Genomic DNA, 13,519 nt, shown 5'->3' on the forward strand with positions numbered 1-13,519 from the left:
TTAGACACTTTTTAATCTGTTCCCTTTTTATTATAGTGGCGCCCGTAAGCGGGCTATGGTTAAGGTTGTGTCAGCGTTTCCATTATAAACCCCTATATTCAGGGGTTTATAACTCAGCTGGAAAAAAATCATTCTGGGTTGAAACTTGGCGCGGGTGGCACCATCTGCCCAAATTTCGGGGGTGAAAAATTGGCCGGCCTGTGTTTCGGCGTACTTCGAGCACCACGCTGAGGAAGTGAGGCATGACCACTGGAGCTACGGCCGGGCACCACGCAGTGCCTCGTGCCGAGAGGCAGCTCCCTAGGACCTCCCCGAGCCAGTGCTGCCGCCAGATCGACACTGCAGTCCTCAGCTATCACTTCTTGTCACTACAGGGGACGCGGTGCCTTAAACATGAGCGTAGTTCTAGTAAAATTAAGCTTAAGCACACCAAAAATCAACAAAGTTAGAGCGTGGCAGGTGCTTGGATGAGCGTATTCAAAGGAGAGACCACCCTGGTCTGTCCCATTGCACCCATGGGTGCAGTCACTGGTGTGACATCTCCCGAGCTTCAGCGCAGTCCTCCTCCTAAGCCGGCGCTGCGAAGAACGTGCCATGGGAGCCTCACCAGCTGGGACTCGCCAGCCCGAACTCAAAACCGCTTGGCATTTCACCTCTGTAGAGCACGGCACCGTACCTGGGCCTGCTGCCTTCCCACCTCCCCGTTATACCCTAACTTCCAAAAACGCTCTCCCAAGATGCTGGTCTAGATGCTTGCACCAATGCTCATACTGAACATGAAGGCATGGTCCCCCCCTATAAAATATGTGGCAGCAAGCAAATGGAAAGCACAGGAAAGTAAAGGCAAAAACAGGACAATAACTCTAAATCTGAAAGCTGAGACCTGACAGAGTCAGTGCAGTTGTGCAATCATTTATAAGATGAATGACAGTTTAATAGCTACGAGACAGTCCTCTGGCATCTCTGGTTTGAAAGTAAAACGGGTATTGTCTGTACCTCTTTAGGCTGTTTTCCAGCATGTTGTTGCTGTAAAAGTTGAAGCTGCAACTGTTCCTGTTGTTTCTTATAAAACTCTTGAAGCTGCTGCTACAAAGAAAAGGAGAGATGGTAAGTAACAAAGTGGAGAGCCAACTCAGTGTCCCTTTCGGTGTAATACACAAACTGTGATTTGAAAAATAGCATCCTTTTATCTGTAATGGTCTGACCTTTAGTTTGAAACTCGACAATAAATTCAGTGCACACTGACTATTCTTGGCATTATCGTTTGAAAAGTAATCTCCAAAATGAACTGATGAAAAACATACCATTTTCCACACAAACTAATTAAAATAAGGCACGGAATGACCTTTGATTGTAACAACAAAGCCAAAATGCCCTTGCTGAGAGCCTGGCGAAGCTCTGTTGTGATACATACATGCTTTCTAAATGATAGGGCTTGGCCGTATTAAGTGTTGCTCAATACATGCATAGACGTCCTGGGAAATACTCTCCTCCTCCCTGCTCCCCGGACCTGTGCCGTCCCGGCATCCGGCCGGCCGGCGAGGGAGGGAGCGCGGCGGCTCGGGAAGAGAACCCAAGGTCAGTTTACAGGGGACGTTCACACCGGCCTGGGATTAGTGGAGCCGTGTTATGCCGGACACTAAGATAGCAGCCTCAAAACTGCGTTTGGTCGGTAGCAGCTTGTAGCTGAGAAGAGGACCTGGCGTTGGGACGGGGCGCTGAGAAAGACCGACACGCTGCGGAGGGTACGTTGGTGGCAATTACACGGATTAGGGCTGGGAAACCTCTTCAGCTTTTATTGCCACTGTTTCAATAGTCCTTTACGGTTCTGGATGGGGGTAACAAGGTCTAAAACGTAAAGTACCCCTCTACTACTTCCTTTATGCCAATTAACCGTGGCACACCGCACTTTCTGGGGGATGCGGGCAAAAGCGACGGGGACGTCTGCTGAAGTCCCAACACCTCAACACGCATCTTTATCTTTTAGCTGCTCTCGGAAACGCTCCTCGCGCTGCTCCCTGCCTTCGTTTCCAGGGGCTGCTTCTGGCTTTGAAAGCGGGAGAGCGGTCGGCGCCTTCCCGCGCACGACGACCCGGGGAGGACCCCGGGACCTCGGCAGCCTTTCCCTCCAGGAACGCCCGGGGCGGCGAAGCCCCCGGGGCCACCGCAGCGGCCGTGAAGGAAACAGTTACCTGTTGAAGCATGAGTGCCTGCTGCTGCTGGAGCAGGACTTGGAGTTGCTGGGGCGTTAGCACTTGTTGCTGGAGGATCTGCTGCATTTGCTGGGGAGTGATCACTTGAGGTGTCATCATAGCCACCGACACGGGAACCTGGAGCGCGAGCAGAGAGCAGAGGGCAGGTCAGGAAAGGCCGCGCGGCAGCCGCGGCACCTCGCCCCGCGCGGGTCTCAGCCCGAAGCCACCGAGGTGCCACCGAGGTCCTCGGCGGCTGAACTCCCGTCTGCTGAGCACTATCGCGACGGGAACGCTTAAAAAAAAGCAGCATAGCGAAACCTGTTCGGATGCACTTATTTTTACAAGGAGGTGTCGGCTGGGTCCCTTCCCTCCCACGCAGCCCCTCCCTGCCGTACAAAGCCCCAACAGCCGCGCGTCCCGTGCCGATGCGACCCAGACCCTATCGCGGCAGGTTTTTACGCAGACTGAAGGAAGGCTCAGCGACGTGAACAACAGCACTAAACCCTGATGCAGTTTTAACAGAAAGGCCCTACTACGACGTCTTTACCATTCCATATTCACCCGGCATACAGATGTCTTCGATTCTTTCATATTATGTGAGATACCATTAAAAGCCGCTTTCCATGACATTTCAGTGACAAACAGCTACAGTGATGAACTTGATAGCATTTCATATTTGCAACTGTTAACACGTTTCTGCACGGGCATCTTTGCAAGGAACCTGTACACTGTATCTGAAAGGATGATGTCTTGTTCAGATAAAACACTGACATTAAAATGACAGGCTGTCTTGGCCAAGGTTACACAAATTGTATTCAAGCGGATACCTAATGACAATGCTATGAATTCTGCAAGCTTTCTAGAATGTAATTTAGCTATTCAAAATAATCACTGCACTTGTGTTTAATTTGCAGACTACATGAGAACCATTTTGTCAGTCCTAGTAATGCAAGAAGACTATTTCTCTAGAAATCCACCCCTCCACCCTCCACCCCAAAAAAGGAAAAGAAAAGGAAGAAAAAAACAATAGAGGAAAAGACAAAACCCATATGAGTTTTAACAGTAATATTTAAGCACCTTACTTTTCTATAGTTTCAAATCAAATATGTGACAGCACAAAACTAAAAGCAGTAAAGGATATACTTTGCTAAAAAGGATCTCCTGTCATCTCATGTATTACAATAAAAGGTAATAATATGTTTAGCACTTTTTCTGTGCACCACTTTTTAAAAAATCAGCAGACAATAGCTGATCAGAAGATAAAAGAGTTTAAAAAAAAAAATCTTCCAGTATAGTAGTAAGCAAGTGAGAAATGCAGTATTAATTTTATGTAACATAATGTCTTAATATGCAGTTTATCTTGACTTTTTCACATGATTTGTCCTGTCATTTGCATAGCAAGCTCTCATTCCTAATTTCACAGTCATTATGCACTGATGTCCTGATTTCTCAGCATCACTAATTTTGATGAACTAAAAATGGTTCCTGAAGGTCAGATTCATGTACACTGCACATCTTCCCATGTTGTTGTGTACATGTTGCGTGCCAGGGCCAGACACTGCTTTGAAAACATTTGTTTGGGGAGAAAAGAAAAAAAACACATAGTCTAACAGTTGCACACTTCTGACATGCCGTTAAGGCAAGCACTGCGAGCTCCTCTGCGATGCCTTAGCATCACAGCGCATTGTCACGTTTCTAAGGTGGTCCAAGGCTGGGCAGGCAGGTGCGAAGCCTAGCAAAATCGAGATTTAATTATGGGTCAAACTCTAGCCCCAGCAAAGCTGATGGCCACGCTCATGCTGCCTTGGCTGGGGCCGGGCTGGTGGGTTTTGCACATTTCTGTAGGGCAAAAAAGCCCCCACGATGTACCACGGCCTTGTCAAGCCGGACACGCTCCAAGGACATTGAGTCATCAGGATGGGTAATCCCATTAATTCTGAATATCTTAATCCAAAATCTTCAGGAAAACTTTTCTGGAGCAGACAATTATTTAATTAAATACTGCAGTCGCTATCTTCGCCCTTAAGCGTGACTCACCTCCATCATTCCCACCCCCAGAGAAGTTTGCTTTACCCTCGGGTTTGTACTACCTTTCATTGAAGTTGGACTGAGCAAACAGAAGAGGAAGCATGTTTAAGTATGTTTTCTGTGCCATTCTTGGATGATATACAACACAAACACTCTTCAGTCAGATTTATGACGACAGCCGGGGATGCAGACAGGAATAGGGTGGGGTGCTGCAAGCCCTACGCGCTGGTGATTAATACGGAGAGGGGCCACGCTCTGCCGCCGGCTACACGGAGACAACTCCCCTTCGCTTCCACGCTCTCCGGCGCTCTTATCTCGGGATAAATCGAGGGATTTGGCCCTACCTTCGAAAACCGGCCATGTACCTTCCGGTGAAGAATCTCCTAGCTGCGCACGCTTTGCTAAAACAGAAGCACTTAACCAGTAAGAAACATATATATATACACATGTATATAAAAACACGCTTAGGAGAACAGGATTGTGTTGATCCATTCAACCTACTCTCGCCATCTGAAACCACATCCTCACACCACATCTGTGTCTCCGAAGAAGGCCTTGCCTTCGATTTATAAACGCAGTAACGGCAAGGTTTACCCAAAGTTTGTGCTTCGGCTTGCCACGAGCATAACTCACCGAAGCCTTTTACGGCCAAATTCCACTGAACCAAAAACCACCGCGTGAAAAATCACACGCGCCGAACAAGCGTGCGCACGCGTACTGCTGGAGGACTTTAAATAGTTAAGAATTATGGCCTATATATCCACTCTCTTAACTCCCAACGTCCAACTTTTTCATGTAGCTAGTCCCTAGTAATACTGGGAATCAAAGGGCACGCAGCACCAGCGATAGGCTATTATAGCCCACACTTTATTACCCATTACTACCGAGGTCATTAGCGGTAAGAGTGATTGTACCGGTCTTAACCTATTGATCATTGTAACTACTATCATTTAATCCCGTGTTGAATGTCTGGAAAGCTGCTAAAGGCACACAAGAGAGAGTGCTTTAGCGTCGAGAAATATAGCCAAAGCTTGGAAATTACACTTTGATTCATAAAATCTAGCCAGTGGTTTAAATCAATAGTATTTAAAACAGTCATGTAAGTTCTTAACTACAGCTCTCTAATATTTATGGGTCCCTTTTTGAGTGTATTCAGTCAAAACTAAACTTTATTTTAGATACTGTGCAATATACTTTAGATTACGTTAGATAAAAAATATTTATTCCTGATATTTTGCCTGATAGTAAGTGAAACCTCAACTGAGGGCTATAAATTAATTTTAGATTTCTATCTCTCAGATGTCAACTTAAATGTGTTGCCAAAAAAATTACAAACCAACTTTAAAAATGGCTTAACTGTTTAAGCACACGAAAATGAGTGTGTTTTATGAGTTAACAATGAATCACAGAAGGCAGTTTATGAAGGACTAAAATAACTCTGTCTTACTGCCTGCAGGGAGTTGAAGTTCAAATTAAAGTACTTGGAAATATATTTAAAGAATGCTAACTTAGCATGCAGAACAGAAATCAATCTTGTTTTTTTTTAAAAAAAAGTTGTTTATTTCTATTTTTCACATGAAACATGATTGTTGTTATTGATGTGATTAATGAACCACTTCTGGTATTGCTGACTGATAACAATAGGGTGTGGTGGATACCCGGCTGCCTGTAAACCTGGCAGCAAAGGTAAAAATACAGCTGCAATTTGGCTTTCGCATCCCTACTAGTATGGACCTGCTGACATGCTAACACCCTCAACGGCAAAAAATGCCGTTAATGCTCACAGTTGTTTTCAGGCACTCTCCATTCCTCCCAGGTGTCTTTCTGCCCGCTATTTCTCCAGATCCCCCCCAAACCCTCCTCCCTCCCCGTCCCACGAGATGCTCGGGCCAGGTCCACCCCGTGCTCCGGAGGGAGCCGGGCAGGGAGGCACCTGCCACTCTTCCACCCAACTCCGACGAGGGTCATGATTTAGACCTAGCTCATCATCCACATTCCCCCATTTTCACTGGTATTAATATAATTAAATACTAGCTAAATAATTTCAAGCAGTTTAATCTTGTATGAAGTGGGGGGGGACCCCGCTATCTTCACACCCGGCACCCTCGGTGCCAAGGACTGCCTCGACTCACGAAGCACAGCTCTGCCCGAAAACCCCTTTCTGCTGTTAGCTCACACTTGATTTCAGCTAACTTCTCATGCCAGCTACTTTGGATCTCTTAAAAAATATATAATAATAATAATAAAAACAATAATTCTTCATTCAAAGATTTTGTGAGAAAAGTCTCACATAACCGAGCGCAGAAAGAACAAGTGGCTGAGGAACAGTTAAAAATACTGGGCTACATGAAAAATAGGTCTGCCTAGGCAAAACACACACAATTGAGTCGAGCTGTCTCACTAGAGCGCTGTTACGGGCAAAGCAACTGAAATGGAGAAAATCTCAAACAAAACAAGGCAAAATAGCTTTGCTCATGTCACAAGGCAAGACAAACCGCCGCTACCGTGGCGAATGGAAAGCACGATGCCGCAAACCATAGCGCATCCCCGCAAAATAAAAGGTACCGGCGGAGGACCCGCATCCATCCCCAGAGTAAAACACTTCTGACATAACATCTCACTCTTCAAAACAACAACAAAAAAAGCCCCTGTTAGAATTATTCATGTGGAAACCGTAATTCTGCTTCATTATGCAAAATGGGATCTCACTTTTAGACTTAGTTATTTTGCCCTAACACTGCACAACACATTAAGACAGGTAACGTTTATTATATTAATGTAAAATCAGCTAAGTAGTCAGTCATTAGCATAACTGTTCTCTCCCTAACAATACAGCTCCCCACTAAAAGAGAGGGGGGAAAAAACCCTCCTTAAAATTAAATTAGCATTTTATTATTATAATTTTGTTTATTGCATTTTATCAGCAGGAGAGATCTGCCTTTGACCCGGGGAGCCCAGCAGCGGAGGCGATTCTGACATTCCTGGGGATGCCAGGCTGCCTGCTGCCTTCGTTATTCTTTCCCAGCTCAGGAAAAACTGGAATATTTTCCTATTTGTTTACGGAATGAAACATCTGATCTTATCTACCACTTCTCATGCATACCAGGTTTCTCACTAAGTGCCAGGATAATTGTTTCAGCTATAATAAATACCCATTTAATTTGCATAAAAATATAAAGTTTACATAAATTAAATCCTTTCTACATCTAACATTTGTCAAATACAGACTAAACCGGAACGCATGCAACCAAATACTCATTTAATAAGCAGCGTGAGATTGCAGCCTCAAGATTATCATCATCATTTTTCACATTTAAAAAAGTTATCATTTTTGTTTCCCGCTCCACCAACACAAAAGGAAAAATTATAACCTGCTGTACATGATTCTCAACGGCGGCAGTATTTTATAATGATTCAGTTAAAAAAAAAAAAGTAAAAAAAAAAATCAGTATTTCTTCTAGTTTAGGAAAGGAAACGTTAGAGCAACATATTCTGCCAAAAAATCCTCAAACGAACCAAAAGGAACGCTGTCCAAAAACATCCAAAATGCCCCCGGTGCCCTTGAAACCTTCTCTCTCCCAAACATCTTTAATATACTGAGAGTGATCATTATGTCAGACTCCCTACATTTGTGTATTAATTCATTAATACATTAAGGGGAGCTTAATTAAATAATAAAAGACTGTGATTGAATCAGCAACATTTAATATGCCCAGGATTTTATGCGGACAAAAAGGAGAGGTGTTACACGGAGGGGCTTTTCTCCATGCCAGGTTTAACCCCCCCAGAAGGTGACCTGCATCCCCCAGACACGTTTCTGGGGGACGCGCAGCCCCCTCCTCACTTCGCGACTGTTTTCTCCCAGAGGAGTCAAATGCACAGCTGGCTGCTCTGCAAACCGGGGCGCTTGAGAGGACGGACGTCGTGCTGGCCAGCCAAAAAAGTAGTAAGCTACTGAAAAACGTTCCCCTTCTCAAAGCACGCTGTTCAGAGGACATGCAAAAGAGCATCGAGGCAACCCCAGCCCTGCTGAACACTCGTTTAGGTGTCGCCGCTCGGGCTGCGACTGCAGCCTTTGTAGCAGCTGTAAACTTTATTTGCTCGGAGCGTGCAGTTTTTCACACCTATCGCAGCCACCTACATCTGAGCATCGCGGCTCAGCGCAACGGTGCAAATTAGATTCTAATGAGAAAACATCAGTGGCTCCTCTGACAACCTCGCCATTCACCGATTTACTTCTAATGAAGACACCCTCCAAGCGGGCAGCGCGCCGTGTGAAAGGTCAGCACGCGCTCCAAAACCGCCTCGCAAAATCAAGGCGAACGGGAAGCCCGCAAAGCCGCCTGCTCCTAAAGTGGCGTGGCAATTAGAGTAATTGTGCAAAGAGCCGTCTTGAGTAAAAAGTAGAAGAAATTAAGCTGCCACGACTGTAACAGGTTAGATGAAAATCAAAATTTAATGTATTCTCCCTTGTGTCATCTTGTTTTGTCAAGACATCAAATAGAATTGGAAAGTACAAAATAACAAGCCCTTGAGAAATCACAGAAGCCGACCTTTTTGATGTTGTTGGTTTACCTTGTTCTCAGTTATTTGAACAATGATGTTTCAGATTTAAGGGCAAGATAAAGCTTAAAAATTAAAAACCGTTGTCAGGTTGGGGGTGTCTCCCTCCAAAACAGCAGCGCATCTTACCTAAGCAATGAAGGCAAATCCGTCCGAAACTAGTGCAAAGAATAATTAGCTATTCCACTTTTTTGCTAAACGTTCCCTCTGTTTTTCCTAACGTGCATTCAACTTCAGCACAAACTACAGATCCTCTTCCCACCAGAGGAAACTGTGCTGGGAGGGTTAAGAAGGAAAAAAAAAAAAGCCGGGGAAGAGATATTTGCCACTGCCGCTTCTCTCCAAAATCTCTACACGGCCACTTGAGCTCTGCAGATGAGCGCGTGATGCATTTTTTCCCTTTCCTTATAACTGGAAAGTAAAACCGAGCAAGCAAGCACCTTATAAAAACAAAGCAGCCCAGGATATTTTAACCGAACTACAGCGAAGTAGTTTCCAGTAATGCAGTTCTGCTTTCAGTAAAACAAACAAACTGCTTAAAACCAGCCAAGCCTTTCGCCAAACAATAACAAATTTAGCTTACGGTGTCAGGACTTTCCCACAATCTAGTTTTGCAGGTGCTGATAAAACCACCCCTCGCTACTGCTTTTCCCTAGCAAAAGGGGGAGAAAACAACACCAGCAAGTTATCTTGCTGCCGGTAAAGGCTTTCGTGAAGCCAGTCCAGGCTCTGCATCTCTCCGGCACAGGCTTCTCAGAGCAGCTCTGAAACCGTAAGGAAAACGGAGCCGGGAAGCACAGGAGCTGTGCGACTCCTTCGACTTGGGAACGCGAGACACCTCCCTCCCCTCGCTGCCCTCCGGCTGCCCCGGGCACGCAGCGTACGTAGAGAAACCACAGCGCTGCCCACCGCAACAGCAGCTGGTTTAGCTTCAGCCTCTGGAAAACAACGTGGGATTTGCAAGCAGCATCGGGGCACGTGAACTGTCTGGTTAAAAAAAATCGCTCTAACTGCTCTCCATCACTTTCAACATTAAAAAAATCCTTTAAGGTTCTCCCACCGCTGCTGCGGCAGGTTTCTTGATCATGCACACCTAAAATCAGCTCAGCCCGAGCCCACTGCCCGTCAGCTCAACAACGCGCCCGCGACCCATCGCACCGACGGGCGACACGTTATCCCTGCACAGGGCTGCCCGGTAACCGTGCGCGCGGCGGGATGAATCCCAGCCCGGCGCTGGGAGTTACGCCTTGGAAATCTGTACGGGGACCACGGAGACGCAGCGCGATCGGACGCGTTCACCCCTTCCCATCAGCAGAGCGAGCCCCGGAAAGGCAGCGCTGCCGTCTCGTCGCTCCCCTGCCAATCCCATCGTATCTATGACTTCTGCTTAGTTCAGCTGGAGTGGCTGGTCCGAGCATGTCTTAGAGCTCACCTCTTTTTTTTTAAGCAAAAATCATGCTGTTTAAAAAAAAAGGGGAGGGAGGGCACACTAGCACAGCACAGTATGTTAAACAAGAAAAAAAAACAAAAAAACCCCAACTGTAGCAAACAAAAAAAATTTCGAAGCAGCCCTTCCTATCATAAGCTTTCTGATGATTTATGGTTTACCAACTCAGCAAGGTTACGCAACACTGCATGCCTTTAGATGCATTATTTGAGTCAGTTGAGATTTAATTAAGATCACAGCCTCCAAAATCCCTGTCAAATGAAAATTCACAGAAGACAATACACTATATATCCTCATGCAGATAGTCTCCATTCCACGCTCTGGAATAACATAAGTTAATCCTCGTTTCTATGGTGGCAGACAAAAGTTCACTAATTTTGTTTTCTTTTGACACTTGTGTTGTTTTCTGTTTTATGTCATGAGCTCATTCCTCTCGGAGCAGGGGAGGGAGCCGGTGCAGGGGGGGAGCCGAGAGCAATATGTCTGGATGCGGCAGCAGATGTATTTTGACATTCTCACAGCTCTACCGTGATGTCATCAAGTTTTCATATAATTAACCCCTGCCAGCGAGAGCATCGCTTCATGGCATCTGTCCATCGGGGAGAGCGGGACGGGAGCGGGGAGCAAACGCGCGACCTGCCTCCACCGGGCTCTGGGGCTACAACTAAAACCAGGCAGAATTAGGTTAAGGCTACAAAACGGCAGCCGTATCGTGCGGGTCAGCACCCGGCTTCCTCCGGCGCGGTACCTCCTCGCCCCGAGGGGCCGCGGCGGGACCACGAGGGAGGCCGGCCGAGCGCGGCGGCGGCGGCGGCTCCTCGGCCCGACGAGCCCCGTCAGGGGAACGCGCCGGCTCGCAGGCCGACTCGAGCTGCTCGGCATGAGCGGGGTCAATAAAACGCTCTGTCTTAAAGGGAAATTGCTAGAACTTTTACCTCATTCCCGTGCATTTCGGCTTGCGTTATCTGGATATCTGCGCGCTTATCTCGGGTTTGGAAATGACAGGTGCTAGCAGTCTTTTGTTTGACAGGCCGCTACACAAATAACTGTCTTGCCTGAAAGGGCTAATGCACTACTAATGAACAATAAATCAACTTTGATTATAAAGTGTCAGCCCAATCAGCGCGCAGCGCGGCTCTATCGCTTTCCAGGCCAAGGCAGCCACTCTGCTCGGGCAGGATTCGCGTCCCAGCCCCGCAGCCTTATCAATGCCGTTTTTGGAAGCGGTCGTACGAGATCCTCCGAAGCCCTCTGAAAGCACGTTTTCCGCGGGACGGGAAAAGGGGGGACGTGCTGCTTTTAGAGCTCTCCTAGACTGCCACTTCGGATAAATGCACGGCCCACAAGACACGGCTCTCACCCAAACGGATGCACCGCTAACGAGACAGTCCCACATAAACGTGTGTTTTAGGCAGGACTTTAAAAAGAGACAGATGCAATGAGGATTGCTTTCAAACTTGATGCAAAAACATATAAGATGCCTGAAAGCTTGAACAGTAGATATACTAATGAGGGGTCCAATCCGGCAATGCTCACTCACCAGCAGAGCTTCTACTGCTTGGGAGAGAAAAACTCCTCTCCCAGCACAGCTATGCCACACTTGCAAGTTAGTCCAGGATCAGGCCCGTAAGCACCAGGCATGAAAACTAGCTTTTCTCCAAATGAAAAGGACTTTAGCATTTCAGCTCATTTCCAAAGAGGCAAGCTAGCATGCTCCAGTCACTTTTCATTAGATAAAAACTTTGATAATTTATTTTAGTTAGCAATTCAACCCTCCTTGCTAGAATAAATCCAACCATTTCGTTTTCATAAACAGATCTTAGTCACTCCGCATGATTCACATTTCCTGCCACCAAACTTGTTTTTATTTAAAAATATAAAATGGTAGCGTTTCCAGCGCCGGCACACGCGTCGCGACGACCGTGCCGCGTTTCGGACCTGCTGGGCTTTTACGTTGGACAAGGACAAGTTGGAGCACTCAGTGTTTTCGGAGAGCGGCTGGGTTTGAAGGAGTTAATCCCAAAGAGGAAGAGTGTATATGCACTTTGCTCTAAACTTACCACCCACTTCCTAAGGGTTCCCTCCTCCCCACTACCACCACCCTAGAAAAATCATCTCATTTGCGCTGAAATACTGTATTGCAGGGTTGACACTTAACTTAGCTACATTTAGATCCTGTTACATTTATTTCGCTGGAGTTCATAACACGAGTCAACGTCAAAAAGCAAGCTCGCTCACTTAATTTCCCACTGCTAAATTGACTAGCAAATAAATTCAACCATCGCAGTTCCTGACATCTAAACCTGACAAAGTATTTGCTGCATCGCGGTGCTTCGCCCCTCTCCTCCTGCGCCCTGCGAGAACGGCGGCGACTTGCACCGCCACGCTGACAACAGCCCGGGGAAGTACGCAAATTTAAACTACCAGAACAAAAGGCATGCATGCACACACGGGGGGGAAAAGAGGGAGAAAAGGGGGGGAAAGGAAAAGAGAGACGCTATCTGGTTACTTTCCAGAGCCGAAGTTACAAAGCGCGCACTGTACCTTCTTGCTGTTATTTACACATCACGGCACGCGGGGAACTAGAGGAACGCGGCAAGGAAAGCCCGAGCGAGACAGTGGGGAGGAAGGTGACGGTGGGGAGGAAGCACAAGGCGTGCGAGGCGGCCGGCTCCCGGCTCCCGGCTCCGTCCCGGAGCTGGCGGCGCAGCCCCCCCCGGTTGCGCGGCGCGGACCCACCTGGGCAGGCGGCGGCGGGCGGCGCGCGGGGCCATGGAGCGGCGCGGAGCGGCGCGGAGCGGCGCGCGGCAGCACGGGCGGGCTGAGGAGCCGCGCGCCCCCCCCGCGCCGCCCCGCCCCGCGCCGCCAATCACGGCCCGCCCCGCCGCTCCGCGCCGCTCCGCGCCCCGCCCGCGCCCGCAGGTGACGGCGCCCCCCTCCCCCCCGCCCCGCGCAGCCCCTCCGCGCAGCGAGCGCGGCAACCCCCCACCCCCCACCCCGGGCTGCAGCCCCCTGCGCGGCCGCGCAGCCGCCCCGCTCCGCGCACACCCTCCCGCGGGAGCTACTTCGCGGGCAAGTTGGCTGCAGCAGCGGCAACCGCGCTACGGCCGCCGGCGCGCAGAGCCGCGGCCCGGGAGACAATAGGCGCCTCGGCCGCGCCGCCACCCAGCCCCGCGCGCAGCCCGCACAAAGGACCCGATCTGGGGACAACTCGGGCGCGGAGCGGGCTGCGCCCACCCCGACGCGCTCCCGTGCCGGGAAGCGAATTTATTAACGGGATTTTTTG

General features: G+C 48.3%; 1 protein-coding gene across 17 annotated transcripts in view; it reads right to left on the reverse strand.

Moving 5' to 3' along the window:
- The window catches only part of FOXP1 (forkhead box P1), a 376,121-nt gene that overhangs the window by 70,876 nt on the left and 291,726 nt on the right, over positions 1–13,519 (reverse strand). For 13 of the 17 annotated variants that reach the window (XM_064519200.1, XM_064519197.1, XM_064519199.1 and 10 more), the window contains 2 exons: positions 2,193–2,330; positions 997–1,086 (listed from right to left, as the gene is read on the reverse strand). In XM_064519200.1, coding sequence (XP_064375270.1) covers positions 997–1,086; positions 2,193–2,330 — 228 coding nt within the window. Of the gene's footprint in view, positions 1–996; positions 1,087–2,192; positions 2,331–12,777; positions 12,895–12,972; positions 13,077–13,519 lie in introns of those variants that run through there. The other 4 variants (XM_064519202.1, XM_064519196.1, XM_026110374.2 and 1 more) reach the window with 3 other exon arrangements.

Source organism: Dromaius novaehollandiae, chromosome 12 (genome assembly GCF_036370855.1).
Source record: "Dromaius novaehollandiae isolate bDroNov1 chromosome 12, bDroNov1.hap1, whole genome shotgun sequence".
NCBI classification, from domain to species: Eukaryota; Metazoa; Chordata; class Aves; order Casuariiformes; family Dromaiidae; genus Dromaius; species Dromaius novaehollandiae.